Here is a 26,823-nt window from a genome sequence, read left to right as displayed (position 1 = left end):
CCAAAAGCCAAGGGTAACTATCTGGCTTGCGCAAAGCCATTTCAGATCCAACGATCGATCGCCGTTCCGATGTGTCGCAACGTTATACGCGCGTTCGCGCGCAGACACGTACTATGTGCGTGCACCAGGCGCCGCTCGCGCTGAGGCAGGCATACCAACCCGCGCCCCGTTCTCTCTCTTTGCTGCTCATCAGTTGCCTTTCCTCCGGCCTCTCCCTTCCAGCGATGCTATATAAAGCGGGAAAGCCCGCATTAATCTCGCACTCGATCGAAAAGCACTCGACGGTTGCCGGCCGGCCGACCGTCCGTGCCGATCACGCTCTCGGCGAATGCCCAGACGATGATTCTGCTCTCGAGGCAATAAATGAGGCAGCGATGAGCGAAGAAGGCGTGGACGAGCCAGCGCTGTCGATAGCGTATAGACGTTGGCGTCTCTCGCTTCGGCGTGATTGTGTGCACGGGGCAAGTGTATGTGTGCGCGCTTATGTCTATAGTATGTCCATTGGCAAGGCCTGCCGCGACCGCTGATTCCCCATAGTCTTTCACGCTTCCGTCATTGCTCGAGAGCTTCGACATCGCTGGTCACCGCAAAGTGGGATTTTACGTCAGAAGACCGACGCGCCGTGCACTTACGCGAGTGACGTCATAATGGCAAGGTCGAAAATGTGTCTATAAGCTGGCGCTGTCGCGTTGTTTTTTTTTTGGATTGCCGTTTCGGCTGCCGAGTTGGTTTACGCTTGCGTGAAGTCATTCGTCCTTGCGTGGCAGCCAGAAAGGAGAGGGTGCCACATACAGAGGAGCTGTTTTCACTGATTGATTGATTGATTGATTGATTGATTGATTGATTGATTGATTGATTGATTGATTGATTGATTGATTGATTGATTGATTGTGGTGTGACATCCATTCCATCTCCAAGCAGTGTTACCTACATCCGGAAGCCTAGTTCTTCAATGAAGATTAACTTATAACTTACTTTTCTTATTAACACTGACTTAACATTACTTGATAATCGTTATTTCTGTTCTAGGCACATAAACGATGAGCATTGGCCATTGCCTGTTTCGTGGTCTCGAATACGAGGGAAGTTTGAAATGGGAAAAGAGGGAGAGAGAAGTGATAAGGGACCCGCCGTGGTTGCTCAGTGGCTATAGTGTTGGGCTGCTGAGCACAAGGTCGCGGGATCGAATCCCGGCCACAGCGGCCGCATTTCGATGGGGGCGGAATGCGAAAACACCCGTGTACTTCCATTTAGGTGCGCGTTAAAGAACCCCACGTGGTCTAAATTTCCGTAGTCCTCCACTGCGGCGTGCCTCATAATCAGAAAGTGGGTTTGGCACGTAAAGCCCCCTAATTTAATTTTTTTAAGTGATAAGGGAAAGGCAGGGAGTTTAGCAATGCTGCTGAGCAATGTTGGCTACCCTGCACTGGCGAAGGGGGACTAAAAGGTCAGTATACAAGCACGATGAAAAGTGTTCACAGCACGCGCTCGCGCAGGCTGATGGCAGTCATCATCCAGTTTATCGCAAGCGGTCACATATTGAATATGTTAATGCATGCGGGTGTGTTCGTGAAGCGCCGTGGGAAGCGTGGCCCCGCTGGCTAACGAGACAGCTAACGTTGCTTATGCCGGAAAGTATATCTTAGAGTCCCGTGCAGTGTTATATTCGAGAAATAATCGACTCCATTAGCTGTACATTTGAGAATAATAAATTGTATTATAAAATACGCACAGATGCTCGTAAGTGGTTCAGTCCACGAAAATTTTTGGAGGACTATTGGCTGAAACGTGTCCTTTTGTTTAGTTTTATTTTCCCGCGCATTTCACCAAGAAGAATTCCTTGAAAGCACGACTTGGCCGTAGTTGTGTTATTGAGGTTCCTTCGTTATATTTTTTTCTACAGGCGGCGAGCACGCAGTACCTGTTTCTCGGCTCAGGAGATTTGGAACGCTTTGTCTATTATTAAATGCGTTTTATGTCTCACATAAGGAAGTCCACGTAGGAATAAAACGTCGTTGTGCTAGTACCATACAAGTCAAATTCGATGCTATACCTGATGTTGCATATGTAATTAGCGAGCGCACTCGTCATATCGTCTACATCGACCAATATATCAGGAAGTATATCGTGCCTAATTTCCTTTTTTTTTTGGGGGGGGGGGGGGGAGGGGGATAGAATATTTTTCTGCGGTGGCGCATACCCACTGCGGGGGATTGGCTAAGATTTGGATGGTACTAGAAAGATGTTGCTAATACGAAAATTGGTGAAAGCGTCAGGTGGAAATGGATAAATCTAACGATTGAAGAATCAACGTTTGCTCCACGGCGAAACTACCACGGGAATGTTTGCTCAGTCTCGACAGCTGAGCAAACGTCCCCGTGGTAGTTTCCTATGGAGGACGCTCCTAAAGAACGAATATTTAGAATTGAGAAATTTAAGCCAAGTTCGGGTAAATAATCGGGTAAAAATCACTTCAGTTTTTTCTGGTGTGAAAGGAATTTTGTGCCAGGAGGAGGCGTTAATATTCTGAAAAATTTGTTATAACTGGGCTTCAAAACGTTTGGAGCGGGGCTATGCGTGTTCCTAGTCCTCTATTTCACTATTCGGAGTACCACCGCCGCTATAACAAGAACCGTACTTATTAACTACTGCTACTACTAGTTCTACTGCTACTACTAATAGGTTTCCTCCCTAGTTTTTCATTTCACTACCGATGACGCGCTACCAGCACTTGCTCTGCGACTGCATGCAAGCGTTCATGGTGCAACCAGCGGGAAACGGTGGTTATCGACTGGGCTATTAATAGTACTAGCGTTATCGTACACTCGCTACCGAAATAAGCCCAGCAAGGGCCCCACTTGCTCGCCTGCTTCATACTTTTCGGCTTACTGGGAAGCTTTATTTCAGCGCTGACGGGCGAAAGCGTTTACCTGCTCGTGCGATGACGCCACGCTGCCTCGTGGACACCTGCCAAGCGCACGGCGTCTACCGCACACATTCGTCGTCGCGCACGTCTATGTCTTCTTGGCGCGGTGTGCGTGTGTTTGCCCGACGGTCATGCCGCGGTAACTGGGGAAAACGAACGCAGTTGTCTCACGCTTTGTTAGGCGCGGGCAATTTCGCCTGACACGGGTGAAATCGACGGGAGGATCGCTCATCCCTGGCCGTATACACTGCGTGGACGATGACGGTGCCTTTGCCGAGATGGACTTTTGTGTGTGTGTGTGTGTGCGAATCGGAGAAAGCGAAATCGTCCGGCGAATCTGAGCTCTGCTGTCGGCGGGGGGTCCCTTTGCATGTAAGCGGAGGTGTGCGTAGTACTTACTGCACGCGTCGTCGCGTTTCTCGTAGCGTATGCAAAGCGGGTAAAATACGGACTCGATGACAGCTGCTGCGGAGAGAGGCGAATAGAGGGTAAGGAAACTAATACGTACCGGTTTCGGTTTAGTAAGCACGGTCGAGCAGTCTGTTCGCCAGACGGAAAGATATGCGATCGAAGAATTGCGCGGGCAGTTCCGGTGTTCACTCAGAGTGAGTGTCAGTTAAAGTTGAGGCGTTGGAAAAGTTTTGTTTCGTTTTTTTTAACCTCCACTCGCGTACGGAGAGACAGCGTGTGTTTTCCGAAAAGACAAGTCGGGTTTTCTTTTGGCGCTCCGCCGTGAGCCGGACGCTTATTCATACAAGGCAGTAGTATTGTCCAGGACGCTGTACGCTTCGTTTCCAACAAACACGGAGAGTTGACCAGGATTCACTCGCTCTGTCTACCTCCAGCGCCGTAGCGATACAGCTGAGTCAAGGTACGTAGCGTTAAGCGTTGCTTCCTTCGTAAATCCGACCCGAGTACGCCGAGCTTTCCCACGCGTTCTCTTGTGTATGAACGGTGCAAGCTTCCTGCAGATTGCGAGCAGCAGTACATTCAATTGACTGCAGCCCTGAACCGTCCTTTGAAAAAAAAGAATGCAGTTTAAGCGTATACACTCTATAGGAGCACGCGAGAGGGTTGTCGTTGGCCCACTGAAAAAGCAGTGCTGGAAGGAACCCCCGTGCAAGTGGATTTCCTAGTGTCCCCTTCACTTCGCAGTGACACGAATTCTAGCACGGTGTATACGGAGGAATGAAAAACTCGCTGTCATGGCACAGGAGGAGGCAGGTGTGAACATGCGACACTTGTTTACGTTGTCGCTGCCAGTGCAAATGATTTCTTTTTTTTTTTAATGGCGCGTCTCCGCCTACGTGGCTGCTACCGTATACACAAGTGCGTGTCGGTGGACCCGCGCATGATTGAACAGCCGCGGCTGCGTGGGACGGGCGCGAGGCTCAGTACACCTGGGGATTAGTCATCAGCAGCAGCAGCCTGGCTACGCCCACTGCAGGGCAAAGGCCTCTCCCATACTTCTCCAACTACCCCGATCATCTGCTAATTGTGGCCATGTTGTCCCTGCAGACTTCTTAATCTCATCCGCCCACCTAATATTTCTGCCGCCCCCTGCTACGCTTTTCTTCTCTTGGAATCCAGTCCGTAACCCTTAACGACCATCGTTTTTCTTCCCTCCTCATTACATGCCCTGGCCATTTCTTTTTCTTGATGTCAACTAAGATGCCATTAACTCGCGTTTGTTCCCTCGCCCAATCTGTTCTATTCTTATCCCCTTAACGTTACACGCATCATTCTTTCCATAGCTCGTTGCGTCGTCCTCAATTTAAGTAGAATCCCTTTCGTAAGCCTCCAGGTTTCTGCCCCGTACGTGAGTGCTGGTAGGACACAGCTGTTATACACTTTTCTCTAGAGGGATAATGACATCCTGCTGTTCATGATCTCAGAATGCCTGCCTAACGCCCCCCAGCCCATTCTTATTCTTCTGATTACTTCACTTCACTTCACTTCACTTTATTACCTTAAAGGCCCCCGGGGTTGGGGGTGTTACATAAGGGGTGGGTTACATGTATAAATCTTAATAAACAAAAAAAATACGTAATGAACATAAATTATTCGCTGTTAAATATAGTAGTTATACAATTCAGAAATTTGGATGTACAGATGATTGCGGCGATGTCGTGTGGAAGGCCGTTCCAGTCCGGGGCTGAGCGTGGAAAGAATGAAGATGCGAAAGTAGCAGTGCGCGTACGAAGCCGTGCAACTTGAAGGGGATGACTAATGCGGGGGGAGATACGTGCCGGCGGATTGATGTAGGGCGGATGACGAAGTGAGCTGCAATAAAGTTTATGAAACAAGCACATACTAGTAATACGACGTCTACAAGCTAGAGATGTTAAACCTGCCTCTGCTTTTAATGATGATATACTAACGTTATATGAATAGCATGAATATATGAATCTTGTGGCTCGACTTTGTACTGATTCTAGGGAAATTGTTAGATAATTTTGGTTAGGGCTCCAAATAGCAGAGACGTATTCTAATTTAGGACGGACAAGTGATTTGTACGCAAGTAGTTTTACGTTTTGTGGGGCATGTCGTAGATGACGTTTTAAGAATCCAAGGGTTCTGTTAGCGGATGATATGATTTTTGTGACATGTGCGTTCCAGGTTAGATCATTGGACAATGTTACGCCGAGGTATTTATAAGTGTGAGTTAATTCTACCGTGGCGTGCGAGATTTTGTACGAGAAGAGGAGAGGATTACGTTTTCGGTTAAAAGACACGAGTTTACATTTATTGGGGTTTAGTTCCATGAGCCATTGGTTACACCAGTTCTGTACGCTGTTTAAGTCATGCTGGAGGGCGTGCTGATCAGAGGTGTTATTGATGGTGCGATAGATGACACAGTCGTCGGCGAAAATACGGATGTTACAAGAGACATGCGTTGGTAGGTCATTAATGTATATTAAAAATAATAGCGGGCCAAGGACCGATCCTTGCGGGACACCTGATGTTACGGGAAGAGTACTAGAGGCTTGATTATTAATGTAAACATACTGGGTGCGGTTAGCAAGGAATTCACTTATCCACTGTAAAATGTTAGGATGAAGGTTTAACCATGAAAGTTTTAGTAGCAAGCGTTGGTGGGGTACTTTGTCAAATGCTTTCGCGAAGTCCAGGAATATTGCATCAGTTTGAAGGTTACAGTCAAGGTTCATATGCACGTCATGGATGAAAATAGCCAATTGTGTATCACAGGATAGGTTTTTACGGAAGCCATGTTGAGCAGGATGAAAAAAATTAATAGAGTCAAGAAAATTCATTATGTGGGAATAAATGACATGTTCCATGATTTTGCACGGCACGCTTGTTAAAGAGATGGGGCGGTAGTTAAGGGGTGATTCTTTGTGATCATGAGACTTCAGTCTCATGATCCGGATCCGCGGTCACTATCCGCCCTAAGTAGATGTATTACCTTACCACTTCCAGTGCCTCGCTACCTATCGTAAACTGCTGTTCTCTTCCGAGACTGATAAACATTACTTTAGTTTTCTGCAGATTAATTATCAGACCAACTCTTCTGTTTTGCCTCTCCAGGTCAGTGAGCATGCATTGCAATTGGTCTCCTGAGTTACTAAGCAAGGCAATATCATCAGCGAATCGCAAGTTGCTAAGGTATTCTCCATTAACTCTTATCTCCAATTCTTCCCAATGCAGGTCTCTGAATACCTCCTGTAAACACGCCGTGAATAGCATTGGAGAGATTGTAGCTTCCTGCCTGACACCTTTCTTTATTGGGATTTTGTTGCTTTCTTTATGGAGGACTACGGTTGCTGTGGAGCCGCTGTAAATATCTTTCAGTATTTTTACATACAGCTCGTCTACACCCTGATTCCGTAACACCTGCATGACTGCTGAGGTTTCGACTGAATCAAACGCTTTCTCGTTATCAATGAAAGCTATATATAAGGGTTGGTTATATTCCGCACATTTCTCGATCACCTGATTGATAGTGTGAATATGGTCTATTGCTGAGCAGCCTTTACGAAATCCTGCCTGGTCCTTTGGTTGACTGAAGTGTAACGTGTTCCTGATTCTATTTGCGATTACCTTAATAAATACTGTAGTAAACACGGGGCTCAGTACCCCGTGTTTATTGCTGTCGTCATGAAGCCAGAGGAACTGGGGATATCCCCAGAAGATCTGACGTCGTCGTTCCTTTCGCATCCGTGTCGACGCGTTGTGCAGGACGGCGAGCGTCGTCATGCATGTGGGTGGCGCACCCCAACGCTTTATAAGGCTGGAGTGTGTACGATGCACCCCTGTGCAAGGCAGGCAGCATAACGCGCACGCCACACAGCGCATGCGCTTTGCTACACGCTTAATCTCGTTAACATAGGTTCTACTAAGTAAGCGCACATACTTACAAGAAACAGTGTTCCACATATTCAGTCTAGTTTGCGTGGATCAAGTTTAAGAGTGCGCGCTGAGTACACTGTGGTGCTTTGCACGTATAGAGCTCTCACCCGGGCGTCTCGGTTTGGCTTCAGTTCAGTCCGCGGCCAGCAAAGTTGTTTTGCTTTATGGTGAATGAACAACTCGGTCAGACTTCAGACGACTTATTTTCTTCGGTTATTGGAACGAGGCAAAGACGCGTTTCATGCTTTGTCGTAGAGCTACGCCAGCATCCCCAGGCCTATAAGGCAAATAACGGTTAAGCTGATCGAGTTTATTGCGGTTTTTTTTTCGCTGCTGTATCACGCACGCTAAACGCACGCAAGAAAACATCCGCGAACGCGCTCTTTTCCTCGCAATTTTCAGTTACGCTCTTGCCTTGGTTATGAAAGATGTTGATATAGAAGTGAGACCTGGTTCTGTAGTCAACGTCCATCCAGCAGCAGAACAGACTGCTTCTACCAGAACCGAGTATTTTACTTAGTTAAGGTTATGCGAAGTCATGTTGCGGTTGCACTCATGTTAACTTTCTCACATATTTATGGCGTCCCATCACTACTGTACATCCCATGCCATTTGACAGTTGCGTCAGGTCTGTCAAAGAGTCGTGACTGGTGTTAAAGAAACCCACAGAGTTGCATAGGTTCGGTTTCGCGTAGGATGGGCAGCCCTCCGATGGCGCGTTTGGTGTAGAAACCCATTGGTACACCAAATCTCATCGACAGGTCAAGGAAATCAGCTGGTGTAAGAACAACCGGCGGTGATCCCGCCAGAATACGTCGTAACACGCGCCCTTTCTAGCTAATTGTTATTACACGGTAGTAACCTTTCATGAGTTAAGGCAAGCGACTACCACCTTCTCCTCTCCTTCGTTCAAGTTCTATGAGGAGGATCTGCTCAAGCTACACTTCGCAGCGTTGGCCGAAGAAATGCACGCTCGCGCCCGAGAAGTTGTGCAAAGCTTGTTCCGATGCTTCCTCGCAAACCACAACCCGACCGACAGAAACTGCGTGCCAAGGCAGGACAGAAGCAAGGATGATCCTGGCCTGTCTACACTGCGGCGGGATAGAACTGGGTCGCCCCTTCTTCGCGACGAAGTAATTGATCAATTACCGACTGGCAATGAACGCTAAAACCCTTTACGACCGGGACTGATTGCATACTGCGGGCAGACAGACTCCCCCCCAGTGCTCGCTTATTGATAGTCCGACTTCCCCGCTGGTCATTAGGACGGCTTAATTTGCGGTCTGGGACGTAAACGTTACACACGCGGGTGAATCTGCGCGTGGCTCCAGGTGAGCGCGCAGGAGTACCAGCTGCCGCCGGCGGCGGCGCCTGCTGCTGCTGCTGCGGCGACGGCGCCAGAGGTTGACCTCGCAAGGACGCGGGAAGGTCGCGATGTTGGCCTCTGCTGCCGTGAGGGGCAGCAGCCGTGCGGACGCGAGGTCCTTGGCATTCGGGCGCCCCTCTGAGCGTCGGGTGGCGACCTGTGGCGGTGCGGCTGCACATCCGCCGCCGCGCCACCTCCTCCTCCTTCGCCATTTCTCTTCTTCGATGGCCGCAGCGGACTTTATGCGCTGAAGGCTGCTGTATTTTCCGCAGACCGTCTCGGGGGCTCGTTTACCACATAGCGGTGGTTCGGCGGCTACGTGGGGCACTGTTGCTTAAACGCGAAGTCGCCGGTTCAATGCCTACCTGCACCAGAGCGCAAAAAGAAGAAAGAAAGAAGAGCAAGCAAAATGACGAATCAAAAGAAAAACTGGCCCACTCCCACTTGTGTCCAAACTCGGCACACGATCATGCACCAAGTTTTATCATACCAATGTTGAGATTATTGTGCCAAAAAACAGGATTCTTCTGTATCATCATTATTATTATTATTATTATTATTATTATTAGTAGTAGTAGTAGTAGTAGTAGTAGCAGTAGTAGTAGTAGTACATGAACAAAATGTTTCGAAGCAGTCTTGGATATCCTTCCAGTATGTGCTACTGAGTTCGCTAAGAAATGCGTGTGCAATTCGCACGAGATTCTAGCATGCACACAGATGTGTGTGTGTGTGTGTGTGTGTGTGTGTGTGTGTGTGTGTGTGTGTGTGTGTGTGTGTGTGTGTGTGTGTGTGTGTGTGTGTGTGTGTGTGTGTGTGTGTGTGTGTGTGTGTGTGTGTGTGTGTGTGTGTGTGTGTGTGTGTGTGTTTGCCGAACAACTTTCGCTACTGCAACAGTGAACTCGGGGCCGTCTTCTAATGTCTAGCAAACCGCAAGTGCAGACCTGATGTGTGAAAAACCAGTAAGGTGGTTCGCGCGAGATAACGGTGCACAACGCGTTGCCTCTCGCGAGCGCACAGCATGCTTTTTTTTTTTTTCCTGCCCTCTACGTTGTTTGTTCCCCCGCGCCGCTCACAAAAGCGGCAACCAGCTCTCGTTAACTTACCTGCATATCCTAGCACACCTTCTTTCCTCCTTCAGTGTGCGTACGGAAAGCTTTCCTGAATATATAATTACAGAGGGTGACGGCGAGCAGTAGCACCTGTGCCATGACGCGCTCTCTGCTTGCCAAAACATTATCGACCGCTCTCAGAGATCTTCAAGACAGCTTGCTGTTGCGCTCATTGGCAATATACATTGCGCTCGCAAGGTACACTCGCTCGTCCGTGTTGTTCGTGTTGTTTTCAGTATGGAACTCGACTAGCGAACACATTCCCCAAAGAAGGTCTCACCATGCACGGTAACACGAATACAACACGACTTCAGGTACTTGGGTTCTAAGAAAGCGCTGGTATGCTCGCTTTCAACACGATGCTCCGGTCCCCACAAGATTACACGCGCACGTTCGCGCCGGATTAGCATTGTCGCGTCAGCGCCAGCTCCCGCACTCGGTAAAAGTCGGGGAAGGCACGCGATGAGAAGGCGCTGTCAAAGAGAGAGAGAAAGAGAGTAATCTCTCTGAGCTGCTATTTGTCCTCACTTTCCGCGCTGAGCCGTGCTCTCTCAAGGGCTGTGGAATACAGCGCCAACCTTCCCAACGAACCGCTTATCCCTTCACTTTCGAACCCGCCGCGGTGTGCTACGACGTTCTATTGCTGAGCTTGAGGCGTCCTCCGTCGCGGCGGCCGCTCTCCGGCAGGCACAAAATGCGAAAACAGGCTTTACTACTACTTATGTTTATGTGCACGTTGAAGAGTACAGACTTGCCGAAAACAATATGGATTCCTCCACTACGACCTAACTCATATAGACCCCTTCGCAAGTCGCACCCTCCAACAAGCAATAGCTCATTTTCCACGCAAGCCGGTGAGCGACTGAAGCAATTGAATACTGGGCAAAGTTGGCTACCGAGAAAGAAGTACAACCTGTGAGGAAGCGTAGGCGTTGCGATTCCTTTTCCGCGTTCCCGCAGCGTATGATGGCTTGAAATTTTTTAATGCGAAGAACATTATTTGTCTACTTCAGGTGTTCTGAATCTATCTATCTATCTATCTATCTATCTATCTATCTATCTATCTATCTATCTATCTATCTGTCTGTCTGTCTGTCTGTCTGTCTGTCTGTCTGTCTGTCTGTCTGTCTGTCTGTCTGTCTGTCTGTCTGTCTGTCTGTCTGTCTGTCTGTCTGTCTGTCTGTCTGTCTGTCTGTCTGTCTGTCTGTCTGTCTGTCTGTCTGTCTGTCTGTCTGTCTGTCTGTCTGTCTGTCTGTCTGTCTGTCTGTCTGTCTGTCTGTCTGTCTGTCTGTCTGTCTGTCTGTCTGTCTGTCTGTCTGTCTGTCTGTCTGTCTGTCTGTCTGTCTGTCTGTCTGTCTGTCTGTCTGTCTGTCTGTCTGTCTGTCTGTCTGTCTGTCTGTCTGTCTGTCTGTCTGTCTGTCTGTCTGTCTGTCTGTCTGTCTGTCTGTCTGTCTGTCTGTCTGTCTGTCTGTCTGTCTGTCTGTCTGTCTGTCTGTCTGTCTGTCTGTCTGTCTGTCTGTCTGTCTGTCTGTCTGTCTGTCTGTCTGTCTGTCTGTCTGTCTGTCTGTCTGTCTGTCTGTCTGTCTGTCTGTCTGTCTGTCTGTCTGTCTGTCTGTCTGTCTGTCTGTCTGTCTGTCTGTCTGTCTGTCTGTCTGTCTGTCTGTCTGTCTGTCTGTCTGTCTGTCTGTCTGTCTGTCTGTCTGTCTGTCTGTCTGTCTGTCTGTCTGTCTGTCTGTCTGTCTGTCTGTCTGTCTGTCTGTCTGTCTGTCTGTCTGTCTGTCTGTCTGTCTGTCTGTCTGTCTGTCTGTCTGTCTGTCTGTCTGTCTGTCTGTCTGTCTGTCTGTCTGTCTGTCTGTCTGTCTGTCTGTCTGTCTGTCTGTCTGTCTGTCTGTCTGTCTGTCTGTCTGTCTGTCTGTCTGTCTGTCTGTCTGTCTGTCTGTCTGTCTGTCTGTCTGTCTGTCTGTCTGTCTGTCTGTCTGTCTGTCTGTCTGTCTGTCTGTCTGTCTGTCTGTCTGTCTGTCTGTCTGTCTGTCTGTCTGTCTGTCTGTCTGTCTGTCTGTCTGTCTGTCTGTCTGTCTGTCTGTCTGTCTGTCTGTCTGTCTGTCTGTCTGTCTGTCTGTCTGTCTGTCTGTCTGTCTGTCTGTCTGTCTGTCTGTCTGTCTGTCTGTCTGTCTGTCTGTCTGTCTGTCTGTCTGTCTGTCTGTCTGTCTGTCTGTCTGTCTGTCTGGCCGTGATGCCATCGTGGTCGTTCCATTGTCGTCATTCCAGCATCGCGATATTACTCTCGTCATGCCGTCATCGTCGCGCCCTCTACCCCTCACGCCGCTGCCATGCCATCATCGTCACTGAAACGTCGTCATACAGTAGCCGTCTTAGCGTCGTCGGGTTGCTGTCGCGGTTGTTCCATTGTCATGATTGAAACTTCGACATCTGGCTCTTGTGATGCCGTCGTCGTCATACCATCTGCATACCATCAATGCATCGACGTCATTCCTTGTTCTTCATTCTATCGTAATCATGCTGTCGTCATTCAATCGTGATTATTATGCCACCGTTGCCATGCCATCCTCGTCTCACAGAAGCTATCGTGCGTCCGCTGTCCTACTATCGTCGTCATACCCTATTCGTAGTGCCATCGTTGCCATTCCCACTTCATCCGGTCGACGTCATACCATCGTCGACACACAGTCTTGATCATCTCGCTATCCTATGTCGTCGGCCTCGTTATACCGTAGTCGTAATTTAAAAATTCACAGTTAATTTTCGTCATGCCCTTGTCGTTATGCACCTATGTCTTTCCATTGATATCATTTCTTCTTCTTCATTCCATCGTCACGGCGTCGGCGTCATACAGTCATCGTCAAGCCTCGACGCTCACAGGCGACCTTGGCAAGTTAGTGTCATTGTAAAGTGGGACGATATCAAAGTATGCGGCATCTAGCCGAAACAATGAAAGTCTCAGAATTACCACTACGCGTGTTAAATAAATGTGACTTCGGGGATGTCGCTACATTGCTCGATCGCTATTCGCACTACCGTCGACAGTCATTGGGAGATTAGTTCTGTAGCCATTTTTTTCTCTGACTGTTCTATTCATATTTGCGACATTATTTTTATTAAATCCTAGAAACGATGACCCTTTCAAATATGCGCTCGTAACAAAAGTCCTGCAAGTTTTACAGAGGCGACTTTTACGTGAGCAGTCGCGCTGTTATTTTAGTTAACGATAACTCTAACGGTGCCTGCGATGTATTGCTTGGTTTTCGTGATATCTTAATGAACAATGATAAAGCACAATTTACATTGGCAGTTGATATGCTGTCGCAATGCATTGATGTTAGTTATGATCCATCTCGCAAGTCGTTCGCAGCACAGTGGCAGTTACATGACTCCTTAGCCGATAGGAATAGTTAAGCGTAGGCATGACCGTGCGTAATGAACATGCGTAAGGCATGGATTGAGTGTCATACAGGATTCCGAAACGATGCTGTTCTCACCATGTATGCCGACTGCTCAGCAGGCTAGGCCCTGTTCTTCCAGCCTTTATAGGTCTTTTTTTCTTTATTATTATTATTATTATTATTATTATTATTATTATTATTATTATTATTTCGCTTCCAAGGAAGGTTAAAGCAACACAAGAAAAAGAAATTCTGGGGTTTTACGTGCCAAAACCACTTTCTGGTTATGAGGCACACCGTAGTGGAGGGCTCCGGAAATTTCGACCACCTGGGGTTCTTTAACGTGCACCTAAATCTAAGTACACGGGTGTTTTCGCATTTCGCCCCCATCGAAATGCGGCCGCCGTGGCCGGGATTCGATCCCGCGACCTCGTGCCCAGCAGCCCAACACCATAGCCACTGAGAAAGCAACACAAGAAGTATATCGAAGTAGACATAAGACGAATGCTTTCATCGATTCTTGTAAGCGAACTGGAGAAACGCGCAACGTTTTCTTTTTGTCAAACGCGTGTAAGAACAGGACGACATAATGGGTAGCGCCGGCTGCTTTACTTCTCCTTTTTTGTACAAAAAATAGCAGCGTTCGCTTACGGAATTAATTTAGCGTCATTTCGCCTTGTCTTAACACTTGCACCAACAGGTTGTTCGATTCGCTGCGCCGCAAGACAATAAATAAAGAATCAAAAACATTAACTCTGCATTCTTCTACGAAAACTTCGCTTACGTCCACGTCATAAAAGCCTGGGCCCACATTCGCAAAGCAGTTCTTACGCTCGATTGGTCCGCAAGAACGAATGCTAGTCACTATAGTGACAGCGAACATATGAAAACTACTAGCGAAAGCAGGCAGTCCACAGAAATCAGTTCGGTACTTGCGAAAGCTTTCCAAAGTTCGTCCCGCAACCCCTGTTACAACGAGAAGCGCGCCTTGTGTCTTACACTCATGCGGATGCGGCACTTGGAGAAAACGAGCAGCCAACAACCCTCGACAGAGAACCCTGCCTCCGCCACCGCATGCAGCCTTTCTCGTTCGCCTCTTGAGAGCGCGCTGCCTTACGGCGGCGCCTGTTTGCCGAGAAGGGCATGGCCCCGTCTGGAAAAACCACCTCGGGGGCCACGTACGGGTCACAATGCGCCCGACACTGTGTGTGTGTGTGTGCGTGTACACAACATGTACCATTTGTATGTGCAATGCGCTGGGCGCCCCGCTGATGGAGCTATCTCTGCCGTGCGTTTGGTGAAGCGGCAGCGTGCTGCTGCTGTGCCCTTGTCAGGTACGATTCTGTTCGGGGGGGGGGGGGGGAGAGAAGGCGCGGATTCGTCGAGCAATCACGCCAGCATCAAAGGAGGCTGCGCCGGAACTACGAAGACGTCGACTTCACCCTTTGAAAGCCGGCGCACAGTCCTCGCGATAAAAGACACGGCCCTTTTCCCTTGTTTTTTTTTTTTACGTTATTTTACGCGAGTAGAAATGCGCGTAGCTGCGTTGTCTTGCGGTCGCTGCCTGCCATGGATGTTCCCAGAAAGTGTGGGTCCTTTTCAACTTCGTTTGGAAAGGGATTCCAATGACTGCTGCGTGCCAGGCTTTGTTCTCCTATGTGTAAATACTTCTGGAAACTGGCTTTGTGGAAGCGGACGCTGAAAGTTTAGAAGAGGGCGCTGAAGGGATCGGGAGATGGGGGGGGGGGGGGGGGGAGAGGGCGCTTGTTGAGCGGGACACTTTGCTCACTGCAGTTGAACGTCCGAGTGGACCGTGAGAAGTGAATATTTACTACAGAAAAGTTGAGGGTGCGTCCCCTCTATGAAGCCCGCAGCACCGTGTGGCGGCTGTTCTTGGAATTTCTCGCTGTAGTTAATCTTTTTCGCTGACACAGGAGTTGCGGAGAGTTCCGATAAGGCTTAAGTATTCGACAGTTTAAGAGCTGCCGCTCAGAAAGGGTGGAACGCTTTCTAGAATGCTCTTGTGAAACCTGCTAGTTGCCTATGTACGTGGATACCTTGTTTATCCCGTAGCTCCTGCTTATGCTTTCTCTCTCTCTGTCTGTTTTGTTGCTGTCTTCCTTGCACTGAAAAATGCAGCCATAATCTTATGAGGCAGCTTTCCCCACGTGACCATACAGAGTTCTATCGCGTACTTGTAACCTGACCCTGTCTTGTGATGTGCGCTCGCATTGCCGAGGTGACTTTGATGCGGTCGTTACGCCACCTGCCCTTGTACGTCATCCGTCACCTGCCTTACTTCAGCTTCTTTGTTGGGATGAAAATGACTGTTGAGTACCAAGGTTGCTTGGTTTCGCTTTGTTCATTCTAAAAAAGAAAGTGAAAGGGGGCGAGAGAGACAGACAGAGCGGAAACTTCACTGCAACATCCATTGCAGTAAGACTCTTGAGATGTTGCGGTCTACTTTGGGTACAAGCGCAGCTCAACTGTATACTGAAGGGGGCAACACAAAGAAATTGAAGTGCTTAATCTTTGTGCGATGACCCCTACCCCACTCCCTCAGTGTTCAGCATGAACGCATACCAACTCGCTCAGCTATCGACTTTACAGCTCAACTACACGCTACAATTTCTAATTACGTGCTTCACTGTACAGTATTTGCGATAATCATTACACGATATAGACTGGCGGGTTATATCAACACTGAAAACCATATGTGGCGGTAAAACCATATGTAGTGGCAAAATCCATGCCGTAGTCAATAACCCATCGTCTCAATAAATTTGCTGCATAAGCCACAATTCGTGATAGCTAAAACGTTTTTTTCTAAATGTCAGCACCGCTAAGGTCGGTCAGCGAGTAAGATGCTTAATACCAGGAAATGAATGCTTCAAAAAAGAAAAGAAAGAAAAGAAGGTATAATGTTTCGAAAACCGAACATAAAAAATTGCACCCGCCTCGCCTCCAACCATTCTGTGCCATCGAGGCTCAAATTGCGTCATACATTTCTCGTTGCTAATTGTATGCCATTGGCTCTGATTGTCTGTGGCAGTCCCAATAATAGAAACATTAACAAGCAAAAGCAGAGAAGCAGCTTCTTTCAGCAACTTACGCAACAGTTATCTTTCGCTCTTCTTCGAGCTACTCCCTCCTGATAATCCAGGAACGCAGAGCGGACCACTGAGCAGGGCCTGCTAACACACCGGTTACCACAAATGACAGAGAGCCGTCGCGTTGACCCATGTAGTAGTTAACTGCGGCCTAGAAACAGAGGTGACGTCAGGGTTTTTGACCGAAGAGAGGAAACAAGGAAAGACAGCTCAATTACCCAAGAGCGTGGCGTCGTCTGCTCCAGTAGTGTATACTGAGTCGCGGACACGTCGATGACGTCGCTGTGACGTCTTCGTAAGCGCCCCAGTTTTCGCGCGGGATGCTATATATTACACGTCTTCGTGTCCGAGAATGTTGTTCGCTTCATTGCTTCGACATCCATTGCCTTGGCATCCAGAGTTTGCTGTCGTTTCTCTGATGTGGTGAAGACCTTGCTCGTGGTTTGGTTGGATTGCAAGTGAAATGGAATGCGTTCCTAGCATCTCCGCCGCCTCAAAGAGGATCACGTTCTTTCTTCTAAGATTTCGTAAAATCGTGCCTACCTTGCCACGAGTCGTCCACTACAGAGTGTTTGAAAAGAACCAACAGTTCGGATAGATGATTGCCTTGGTTGTGATCAGCAGCTTCGCACGGCTGTATTTGTAGATGTTCTCCCGTAAATAATGACATGGCATTAGGTAAGTAGCTCTTGTAAACGAAAAGTGTACTTGATCATTATTGCTTCCATTTAGTTAAACATTTAGAAATCTGACAGCCTGAATTCTCACCAAGATGTTGCCTGTCACTACTTTTTAATTTACACCAATGACGAACTAAATAATATTTCACCTAATTTGAAAGTGTCTCTTGCTTCGGTAATTGAACGCCGTCAGATTCTGCATGCAAGTTTTATGTGTTCTGTAAAAAAAGGGGGCAAGGGTTACCTAAGCTCAATCGCTATAGTACTTGAACTTTGCAGTGCTCACACACAGTCAACAACCCCATACGCTCGCGCTTCTTCTTGCAGGCACGATTAAAACATTCCTTTATCAGGAATTTTGCCATGTCAAGCTTCCGCATTAGGAAAAAGCTGAGGCCATTTTCGTCCGTGCACATGGCCAGTATACTACTTCCGTAAAACTACAACCCAGCGCAATAATAGCTCGTTTGAGTAGATTGATCAGTTCGAAAGGCTAAAATAGAACTTAGTAGTATTGACGCTTACACAACGATTCGCCTACAAGTTTCCCTGTTTAGGTATTCTGTGGGATAATGTAAAACTGAGCTCCAGTTGCGCTTACATGGAAGTCGAGCAACATATGTGGCAAAGGCATACAGTTTATGCGAAATTTCTGAAGCCATTGCTGTCACGACAGCAGCTGCCAATGGGCCGTACGTGTGCTGGTGTTCCTACGGTATCTTCCGTATTCCGAAGCTCTAGCGATCGAGAGGAACATTTTTGCTCACTACGATGGGTTTCCCAGCGCCAGATCTTCTGAAGAATCACTCCGCGGAGCTCTGCAACAGTCGTATCTCGCACAGCGACTTTTATAAGCTTCGTGCGACAGCTGCACATGTGTGTCTTTTGAATGCGTCCGCTTCTCTGGCTAGTTCCACTTGAGCGTCTCAAACCTTGTTTTCTTTTCTTTCTCTCCCTTTCTTTCCCGCAGGAGATGCGTCATGACGATCAGCAGCTGACTAACGACCTGTCCGCTTCGTCCGAAGACGCGATGGAGTCGCTAACGGACAACACGTTGACCGTCGGCGCTCCGCCGGCAGCAGCGCACGACGGGGTCGTGAACCCGGCCTTCGGCCACGGCGAGGAAGAGGACGAGCGCAACAACCTGCGCAGGAGCAGTCAGCAGAAGAGCCTCGAGGAAGAGAAGAACGCCGTCAACCAGCAGCAGCAGCAGCAGCCGAACGGCAAGATCCTCAACCACCACCGGATCCAGATTCCGGACGACGCGGTCATCAACTACGACACGGCGCGCACGCGCAAGTCCCTGCAGCACCGCAACGGCGACGTGGTCGCGCTGGACGTGTTCGCGGACTCGGCCAAGGCGCAGGAGGCCCTGATGGGAGGGCTGGCCAACGGCGGCTCCGAGAGCGTGCGGCCGGTCTCTAGTCCCCTGACGAGCAGCAGCACGGCGGCCGCCGGAGACGCCGGCACCAAGATGTTCGAGGAGTATTTCATTCCCGTCAACACGCACAAAAAGTTCCTCCGGTGAGTGCGACACGCGCCGGCTACGTGCAGACGGCGACTTTTGGGCGGTGCCGGAAAAGAGAGAAACTAGAGAAAACACCGAGGGTACCACTGCGTCTGGAGGCGCACCGTCGAAACAACAGTCGTTCACTGAGGTTTAAAGGCCTCAGGAACTTCAGTAAAGCGCGTATCGCTTTCTGGGCTTGTTGTGACTTTGAGGTATATGTAGACACGGTCGAAGTACTTTTGCCAACGTGATTGATCTTGAAAAGAGGCCTACTTCTCCATGCATAGGACAGCAAATCGGACGTGCGTTTGATTGATCTTCCTGCATTTCCTTCACTAGCGCTCTCTTGCTTTCAAATCTTGACTTGGGAGCATTGGTCGATGCTTGGCTAGAGCTAGCACATCAAGAATTGTACGAAATCAGGATAACACAGGATATAACGTTGGCTTACCATTGAACAAAGCAGGGGCACGCAGGAATATGGAGAGTTAAATTGATAGACAATGGTGGAACCAGTGATGTCACTATAGCCAACGTTTCGACAAGGGGATTTGTCTTTGTCAAGGTGGGAACCGCTTTCCTTGACAGCGTTTACAAATATAGTGAGGTAGATATTAGTCAATGTGGACACAGCTCCACAAGTGCGAAATGCTTCTTGTGATCCTCGTGATATCAACAAAGCCTGTGATTAAACCGTTAAAGCAGTGGTCCAACATAACTTCAACGACCTAAGGAAACGTCTGTGTTCTGACGTAACGGACTCTTTTGCAACGTGACATCCGATGCAAACGCTGCAAACGCTGATGTAACTCATTCCAAATGAACGGCACTACAGCCAATCATGCGGGAAGTACACTGGTAACGACAGCATTGCCATTGCAGCAAGCCTATTCTAAAGCGTTGGTGCGAAACAGATCTGCGTAGATTTAGAATAGAAAACAAGACAAAATGGAAACGAATCGTATACTAAAATTACGCCGCGCTGTTTCACAACAACGCTATTCCAACTAGCCACAACGCAAGCCTCAATGTTTCGAAAGCTTTGAATCTTTGTCCCATCAAGCACGCTATTGCTCGCAGCACAGCAACACTTGGCCTACTGCGAAAAAACAAATTCAAGGGCCTCCCAGTTCGTGTCGAAGCACTGGGAACTACTCAAAGCTCTGTCGTCATGCTGCGTCACGCAATCGTATAAATGTCTACTCTCTTGTCTCGTAATGATGGGCCATACCGCTGCGAGAGGTTGTCTACTACACCCTGCACAAAAAAAAAAAAAGAAGTCCACCGACGTTGTCGCGAAGGCGGCGCGTCGGTCGAGCTCGCACTTTGCTCGCAGTAACGGCGCACTCCACGAACGGCATCATTCTGGCCTCGCGTGCAATGAGAGTTCTGCAAGGTGCGAAGCACGAAAGGGGGCGGTACGCTTGATCCCGTCGCGCGCCACCACCTTCGCCGGCCGTTTTCAGTTGCAAGGGAGCCAAGGCCGCCAACGTTCGACTGGCTCTTCCCTTCCATTTTTCTTTTGTTTCTTTTTTTCGCAGCGGCGACTGCAATCGCACACCGCTTTTCTGGCAGAGCTCGCCCTGTTCGCTGCTTATCCACATTTATTTTTTCGCCCCCCCTCCGCCACCCCGTCACGTTGTCTCATCCAGCGCGGGATGTCTGGTCCTCCCTCCTCTCCCGCTGAGGTCGTTGTGACGTGAGCAGTGAAGTAAAATGTCCACGCTGCACGCTTCGCCGACTTGGCACGCTCGCTTGACAGATTCGCGATGCACGCCGATGGACCGCGGCACTACCTTGTTCCTCGTGCGAGCAGCCGCGGCCATTCCTCGCCCGCTGCGGCCGCGGCTGTTATTGTTGTCGTGGCCGTGGTCGCATGGCTCTCCCGAAGGGGTTCCGAGCCGAGCTCGTCGTATTCGCGCGTTGTTCTGAAAGGGAGAAGCAGCGAGAGCGGGGGCGAATATACCGTTCCCTTTCTTTCTTTCGTTCTTTCTTTCCTGCCGCTTCTGCGTATTCGTTTCGACGTCGCAAAGGAAACAATCAGTTCGGCGTATTCTTGGGGGCTGTCCCGATCTTTTATACTGCTTTTACGGTGATTGCCGCGTTCGTCTCGCATTGTGCGGACGCATACGTATCGAACAAAAAAAGTAAGAGTACCGTGAGATGATGCCTAACGACGTAAATAAGACCAGCGAAAGTTACTTGGACGCAAAGGCGAATTGTCCATTTGCCGTCTTCGGCACTACAGTGGAACGTATCGACTGTGGGAACATGTACCTGCTAGAAATTACGTGGTGTTTGGGATCGGACTGCTGGTACGATCTGTTGGGAACTCGGCGCTGACGCCCGTGGTTGTACCTGGGTCGCAAGCCCCAAGGGTAGCGTTGGCCTGGCGGCCTGGGGTACAACTGGAAGCATCCGAAGGTCCCGGCAAAGCATGAGTCGACTGGTAACAACGAAACAACTTGTTTATTTTAACATCGCAAAGAGTTGGCGGTCAGGTTTGACCGAAGTAGAGAGACGGGAGAGCACTTTACTCAGCAGAAGAAATCGGAGCCCTCCCTTTTGGCGTCCGGGGGCAGCTGTTTTTATACTCTCGCAGTTGAGGGCAAGAAGGAACCCCTCAAAAGACGAGCACGTGAATGTACAATGGGCTAATGGTGACGCACACTGTCGTGGCGCTGCGCACGATCTCGTAGCACCCTGTCGTGGCGCTGCGCACGATCTCGTAGCACCCTGTCGTGGCGCTGCGCACGATCTCGTAGCACCCTGTCGTGGCGCTGCCGGTCGGACACAATGACTGGAACGAGATCCCTGCTTTGGCATCGCCTGTTTCGGGCCCAATAACTGGAATGAGATCCCTGCTTTGGCATCGCCTGTTTCGGGCACAATGACTGGAACGAGATCCCTGCTTTGGCATCGCCTGTTTTGGGCACAATGACTGGAATGCGAGGAGGATCCCTAGGCGGTCGCATCGCCGCAGACGCGCCTGGAAACACCTGGCGATGAGTGTTGCGGCGACGACGATCGGGCCAAAATGTCTGCCGCCCCGCCGCAGTCGCGCCGGCAAAACCACGTGTCGCAGGCGAAACGCAACAGACCGCCCCGCCGGGGGAAGGAGATCCCGATGGACAGGGGACTGCATCCGCTGTCCGGAGGGATGTCGCTCGATGATGCTCATAACCGAAGTCGGGCGTCCCTTGACGTTTCTTGAGCGCAGCGCACAGAGAAGGCCTCGTTCTCTCGTTCAGGTTCGCACGGGACACTGCAAAGTGACTTCGGGAGAGTTCACATTTTTGTTCTCGTTCCCGGCAAGCGTTAGAACTACGCTGAAACTCAACCGCTCAGTCAGCAAGCACGGCACAACCCTCACTAAGCCCTGCCAGGCTCTTTCCCCTTTTTATACCACTGCCTAGTTCCTTACAGTAGTCTAGCATCACTCAGAACGCGTCCACAAATTGAAAAATTGCACTAGAAAGCATATCATCACTTTGAAACACTAAACAAAAGCAATATGTTAAAAAAAAATCCTGCCTCAGGAAGAAAAACATCAGTAACAAACAATTTTGAGGCTGATTCCTACGTTAGGGGCTTCGACTTAAGCCATCGGCGTTACCGTTGAGACTCCCCTTTTTGTAACGCACCTCAAAGGAATATTGTTGTAAAGCGAGGCTCCAGCGCAGGAGGCGGCCATTTTTGGGAGAGATGGTCTGCAGCCATTGGAGAGGGCAGTGATCCGTCTCAATGATAAACCTCGAGCCGGCTAGATAGCATGACAATTTCTGAACGGCCCACACGAGACACGCACACTCTTTCTCGGTGGCGCTATACGCCTGCTCACGACTGGTCAGCTTACGACTAGCATACAGGACGGGGTGTTCTACTTCTCCATTTTCCCGTTGGCACAGTACAACGCCCATGCCTCGCTCACTAGCATCGCACTGAACAATGAACCCTTTTGTATAGTCTGGCGATCGTAGCACAGGCTGGCTTGTTAGGGCACTCTTTAGGGCGCTAAAAGCTCTTTCCTTGGTCTCGTCCCAGACGACTGTTTGAGGCTCTGTCTTTCTTAGAGCATCCGTCAGGGGAGCCGCGATATCAGAGTACCTAGGGATGTACCTCTGATAGTAGCCGGCGACACCCAAGAACGACCGAATATCGGTCTTGGTGCGCGGTTGCGGAAAGTCTCGCACAGCGGCCACTTTTATTTCAGAGGGGCGGCGACGACCCTGACCAATCACGTGACCGAGGTAGACAACCTCGGCCTGTGCTAACTGGCACTTAGGAGCCTTGACTGTCAAGCCCGCTTCGCGCAGGCGGGTTAGCACTGCCCGCAAGTGTGCCATATGCTCAGACCAGGATGCGGAGAATATCGCTACGTCGTCTAGATACGGTAAAGCGAATTCTTGCTGTCCCCGCAACACTTTATCCATGAGACTTGAAAAACAGTATGGCGCGTTCTTCAAACCAAAACTCAACACTTTAGGACGGAATGTTCCCATTGGTGAAATGAACGCCGCATACCTACTAGCCTCTTCTGTAAGTGGAACCTGCCAATAACCCCTGACAAGATCTAGGGTGGAAATAAACTGAGCGCTACTAACTTTCTCAAGGCGCTCCTCGATGTTAGGGATCGGATAAATTTGATCCTTAGTGATGGAATTAAGCCTGCGGTAGTCGACGCAAGGACGAGGTTCCTTGCCCGGTACCTCAACTAAAATCAAAGGGGAGGTATAATCACTCTCACCTGCCTCAATAACACCGAGCCGTAGCATTTTCTTTACCTCCGCCTCCGTAATATCGCTCTGGCGGGGTGACACCCGATACGCCTTGGATCGTACTGGCTCTGGGGAGGTAAGTTCTATATCATGAGTAAGTACAGAAGTCCTACCAGGCCTCTCAGAGAACAGACCTTGAAACTCTTGTAATAGCTGGTGTAGTTCGGTTTTCTGCTCGGGCGACAGCGGTGCTTTACTGATAAGGTCACTAATGACTTGACCGGTGTCTTCCCTGTTCGTCACTGAGCCTAGACCCGGAAGCTCGACCGGAAGCTCTTCAGGAACGTTTACCATCATGCACACCACTGCTTCCCTTTGTCTATAAGGTTTGAGCAGATTACAGTGGTAAACTTGCTGTGCTTTCCGCTTTCCTGGCAGACTTACCACGTAGTTAACGTCCGACAGTTTCTGAACAATTCGTGCTGGGCCCTCCCACTGCACGTCTAGTTTGTTGTTTAGCGATGTGCGCAATATCATGACCTCATCGCCAACCTCAAAACGACGGGCCCTGGCTGTCCGATCATAATAAACCTTGGCCCTCTGCTGGGCCTTTGCCATTGCTTCACCTGACAACTCCTGTGCCCTTCTTAAGCGTTCGAGGAGCTTAAGTACGTACTCCACCACGACTGGGTCGTCGCCCCTACCTTCCCATGATTCTCGAAGCATGCGAAGTGGAGATCGAAGCGAGCGACCGTACACCAGTTCAGCTGGCGAAAACCCCGTAGCCGCATGCGGCGCGGTCCTTAAAGCAAACATCACCCCAGGCAGACACAGCTCCCAGTCAGTTCGATGTTCAAAACACAACGCTCTCAACACGCGTTTCATGACGGAGTGGAGCTTCTCAACGGAATTCGACTGTGGGTGGTACACTGAGCTGTGTAACAGCTTTACCCCACACCTTTCGAGAAAAGTTGTCGTCAAAGCGCTAGTAAACACTGTGCCCTGATCTGATTGAATTTCTGCAGGAAAACCAACTCGCGCAAATATGGACAGTAGTGCATTAACTATCTCAACTGAGCTGAGTTCTTTAAGCGGCACTGCTTCAGGGAACTTTGTCGCTGGGCAGATCACAGTCAAAATGTGTCTGTACCCCGTGGCTGTTACCGGCAGAGGTCCCACAGTATCAATAACGAGCCGTCTAAACGGCTCCGTAATGATAGGTACCAATTTCAACGGCGCCCTCGATTTGTCCCCTGGTTTGCCCACCCGCTGACAAGTGTCACATGTCCTCACGAAATGGTCTGCGTCCCGAAAACACCCTGGCCAATAGTACTCTTGCAAGAGACGGTCCTTAGTTTTCTTAACTCCTATATATATAGGTGTCCGGACCACGAACCCCCGTGTGACAAGCGCAACAGATCCTGACGATAGCATTGAGGCACGACCAGCTGATCGAACTCCACTCCTCGGCGGTCTAGATACTTCCGGTACAGGACTCCACCTCTTTCCACAAAACGCGCAGTTTTCCTGGCGATACCTTCTTTGACATTGCAGCGCACGTTTTCCAGGCTGCCATCCTTTTTTTGCTCGGCTATCAAAGCCGTCCGGCTGACTTTTAGCAACCTATCAAGTCCGTCTGACGTAGGCGCGATGAGCAAATCAGTAGATAGCTCTTCTAACTTTCCCGCGTCGGGCGTTTCCTCTCCAGTATCTGGCGCCTTTAACGTTACAGACTCAAGTTTATTCAGTTCGGGCGTGCTCTGAATATCAGCTTGCTGCGCCTCTGACCCTTTTTCGTTGTTTGATAACGTCGGCCCCGCAACTACCGCCTTTGCAGCGAGCTCCCGAACCTTCGATCTGGTTAAGGCCTGAACACTAGCTTCACCAAACAAAAGCCCCTTCTCGCGCAGGAGGTGATCGGACCTGTTTGAAAATAGGTACGGGTACTGGGGTGGCAGCATAGATGACACTGCCGCCTCCGTCTCAAGCGCTCCGAAAGGTCCTTCAATAAGCACTTTTGCTACCGGCAGACACACGCTATGAGCTTCCACGGCTTGCTTGATCCATGCGCACTCGCCCGTGAACATATGGGGTTCTACGTAAGACGGGTGAACTACATCCATCGTAGCTGCGGAATCGCGAAGCACTCGGCACTCTTTCCCGTTCACGAGGAGGTCTCGCATGTAAGGCTCGAGAAGCTTCATGTTCTCGTCCGTGCTGCCTATTGAAAAAAACACAACTTTTGGTGTTGTTTCCGGACACTGCGCCGAAAAGTGACCCGGCTTCTGGCACGTATAACAAACGCCCGCTCGCCTCATCTCGAACCGCTTTCTGCGTTCGGCTTCGGCTGCCGTCTCTTTACGTTTGGTCGGATTGCTTTCACTCGCATCCTCACTACGCGTGTCCCCCTTAAATCTCATGGGCGTGAACCTTGGCCTCTCAGACTTGGAGCCAAATTCACCCTTTTGACCGTCCTTAGCTCCGCGAGCTCGACGCGTCACAAACTCCTCGGCTAGCTCAGCGGCTCTAGCCACCGTACTCACGTCTGGCCTATCCAAGACCCAGTATCGCACGTTCTCCGGTAACCGACTATAAAACTGTTCTAGCCCGAAGCACTGCAGAACTTTATCGTGGTCACCAAACGCTTTCTCTTCTTTGAGCCACTCCTGCATGTTCGACATAAGCCTATACGCAAACTCTGTATATGACTCACTTTTGCCTTGCTCATTTTCCCGAAACTTCCGACGGAACGCCTCCGCAGACAGCCGGTACTTTTTTAGCAGACTCGATTTTACTTTGTCGAAATCCTCTGCCTCCTCTCTATCCAAGCGAGCGACTACGTCGGCCGCCTCGCCGGGTAACAAAGTGAGCAAGCGCTGTGGCCACGTTTCCCGAGAGAACCCCTGCTTCTCGCACGTTCGCTCAAAGTTAACCAGGAACAAACCAATGTCCTCTCCAAGCTTAAACGGCCGCATCAGGTCAGTCATTTTGAACAATACGCGTTCTCCTGCACCGTGTGCCTGACTTCCATTACGAGCGCGTTCCATTTCTACCTCAAGACGCTTCATTTCCAAAGCGTGTTGACGGTCACGCTCTTGTTGCTCTCGCTCTTTCTGTTCTTTACGTTCACGCTCTTCTTTTTCTTTTGCAGTCTCCCTCTCTTCAATAGTCTCAAGGCATTCCGACAGCTCGTCATCCTCAGCCTCTAACTCAAGAATAGCCTTTAGCAGTTCAGGTTTTCTTAGTTTGTCTGAGACATCCAGACCCAACTCTCTTGCAAGCTCCAACAATTTCGGTTTGCGCAACGACTTCAAATCCATGGCTGCTCTGAATGCTGCTTTCTCTACTGCTTACTATTGTCTTGCCGCAAACTAACCCGGCAGCAACGACAACCACAATTACCAGCTCTGTTTCTGACACTAACAAAAGCCTGGCAAAGCTCAGAAGAAGAAAGTCCCGCACTCACCAAACCTCGCAGGCAGGAATTCCGCGCAGTCGTTCCGCTGCAGGCAACCAGTCGTCACACAGGGCTCGTTGCACTGCTCCCGGATCGTCGTTGAGCTGCTCAGCATACTGTCAACTGCATCTCTTTGCTGCTGGCCTCCGTTGTCGCGATCTCGCCGCTGGCAGAC

The 26,823-nt window shown here is 49.7% G+C and overlaps 1 protein-coding gene across 4 annotated transcripts in view; it reads left to right on the top strand.

The window, feature by feature from the left end:
* The window catches only part of LOC142579723 (uncharacterized), a 273,149-nt gene that overhangs the window by 201,537 nt on the left and 44,789 nt on the right, over positions 1 to 26,823 (top strand). For all 4 annotated transcript variants that reach the window (XM_075690220.1, XM_075690218.1, XM_075690217.1 and 1 more), the window contains exon 2: positions 17,934 to 18,487. In XM_075690220.1, the coding sequence (XP_075546335.1) occupies positions 17,934 to 18,487 (554 nt within the window). The remainder of the gene's footprint in view (positions 1 to 17,933; positions 18,488 to 26,823) is intronic.

This window comes from Dermacentor variabilis, chromosome 4 (genome assembly GCF_050947875.1).
Source record: "Dermacentor variabilis isolate Ectoservices chromosome 4, ASM5094787v1, whole genome shotgun sequence".
NCBI lineage: Eukaryota > Metazoa > Arthropoda > Arachnida > Ixodida > Ixodidae > Dermacentor > Dermacentor variabilis.
This window is presented reverse-complemented; position numbering and strand designations above follow the sequence as displayed.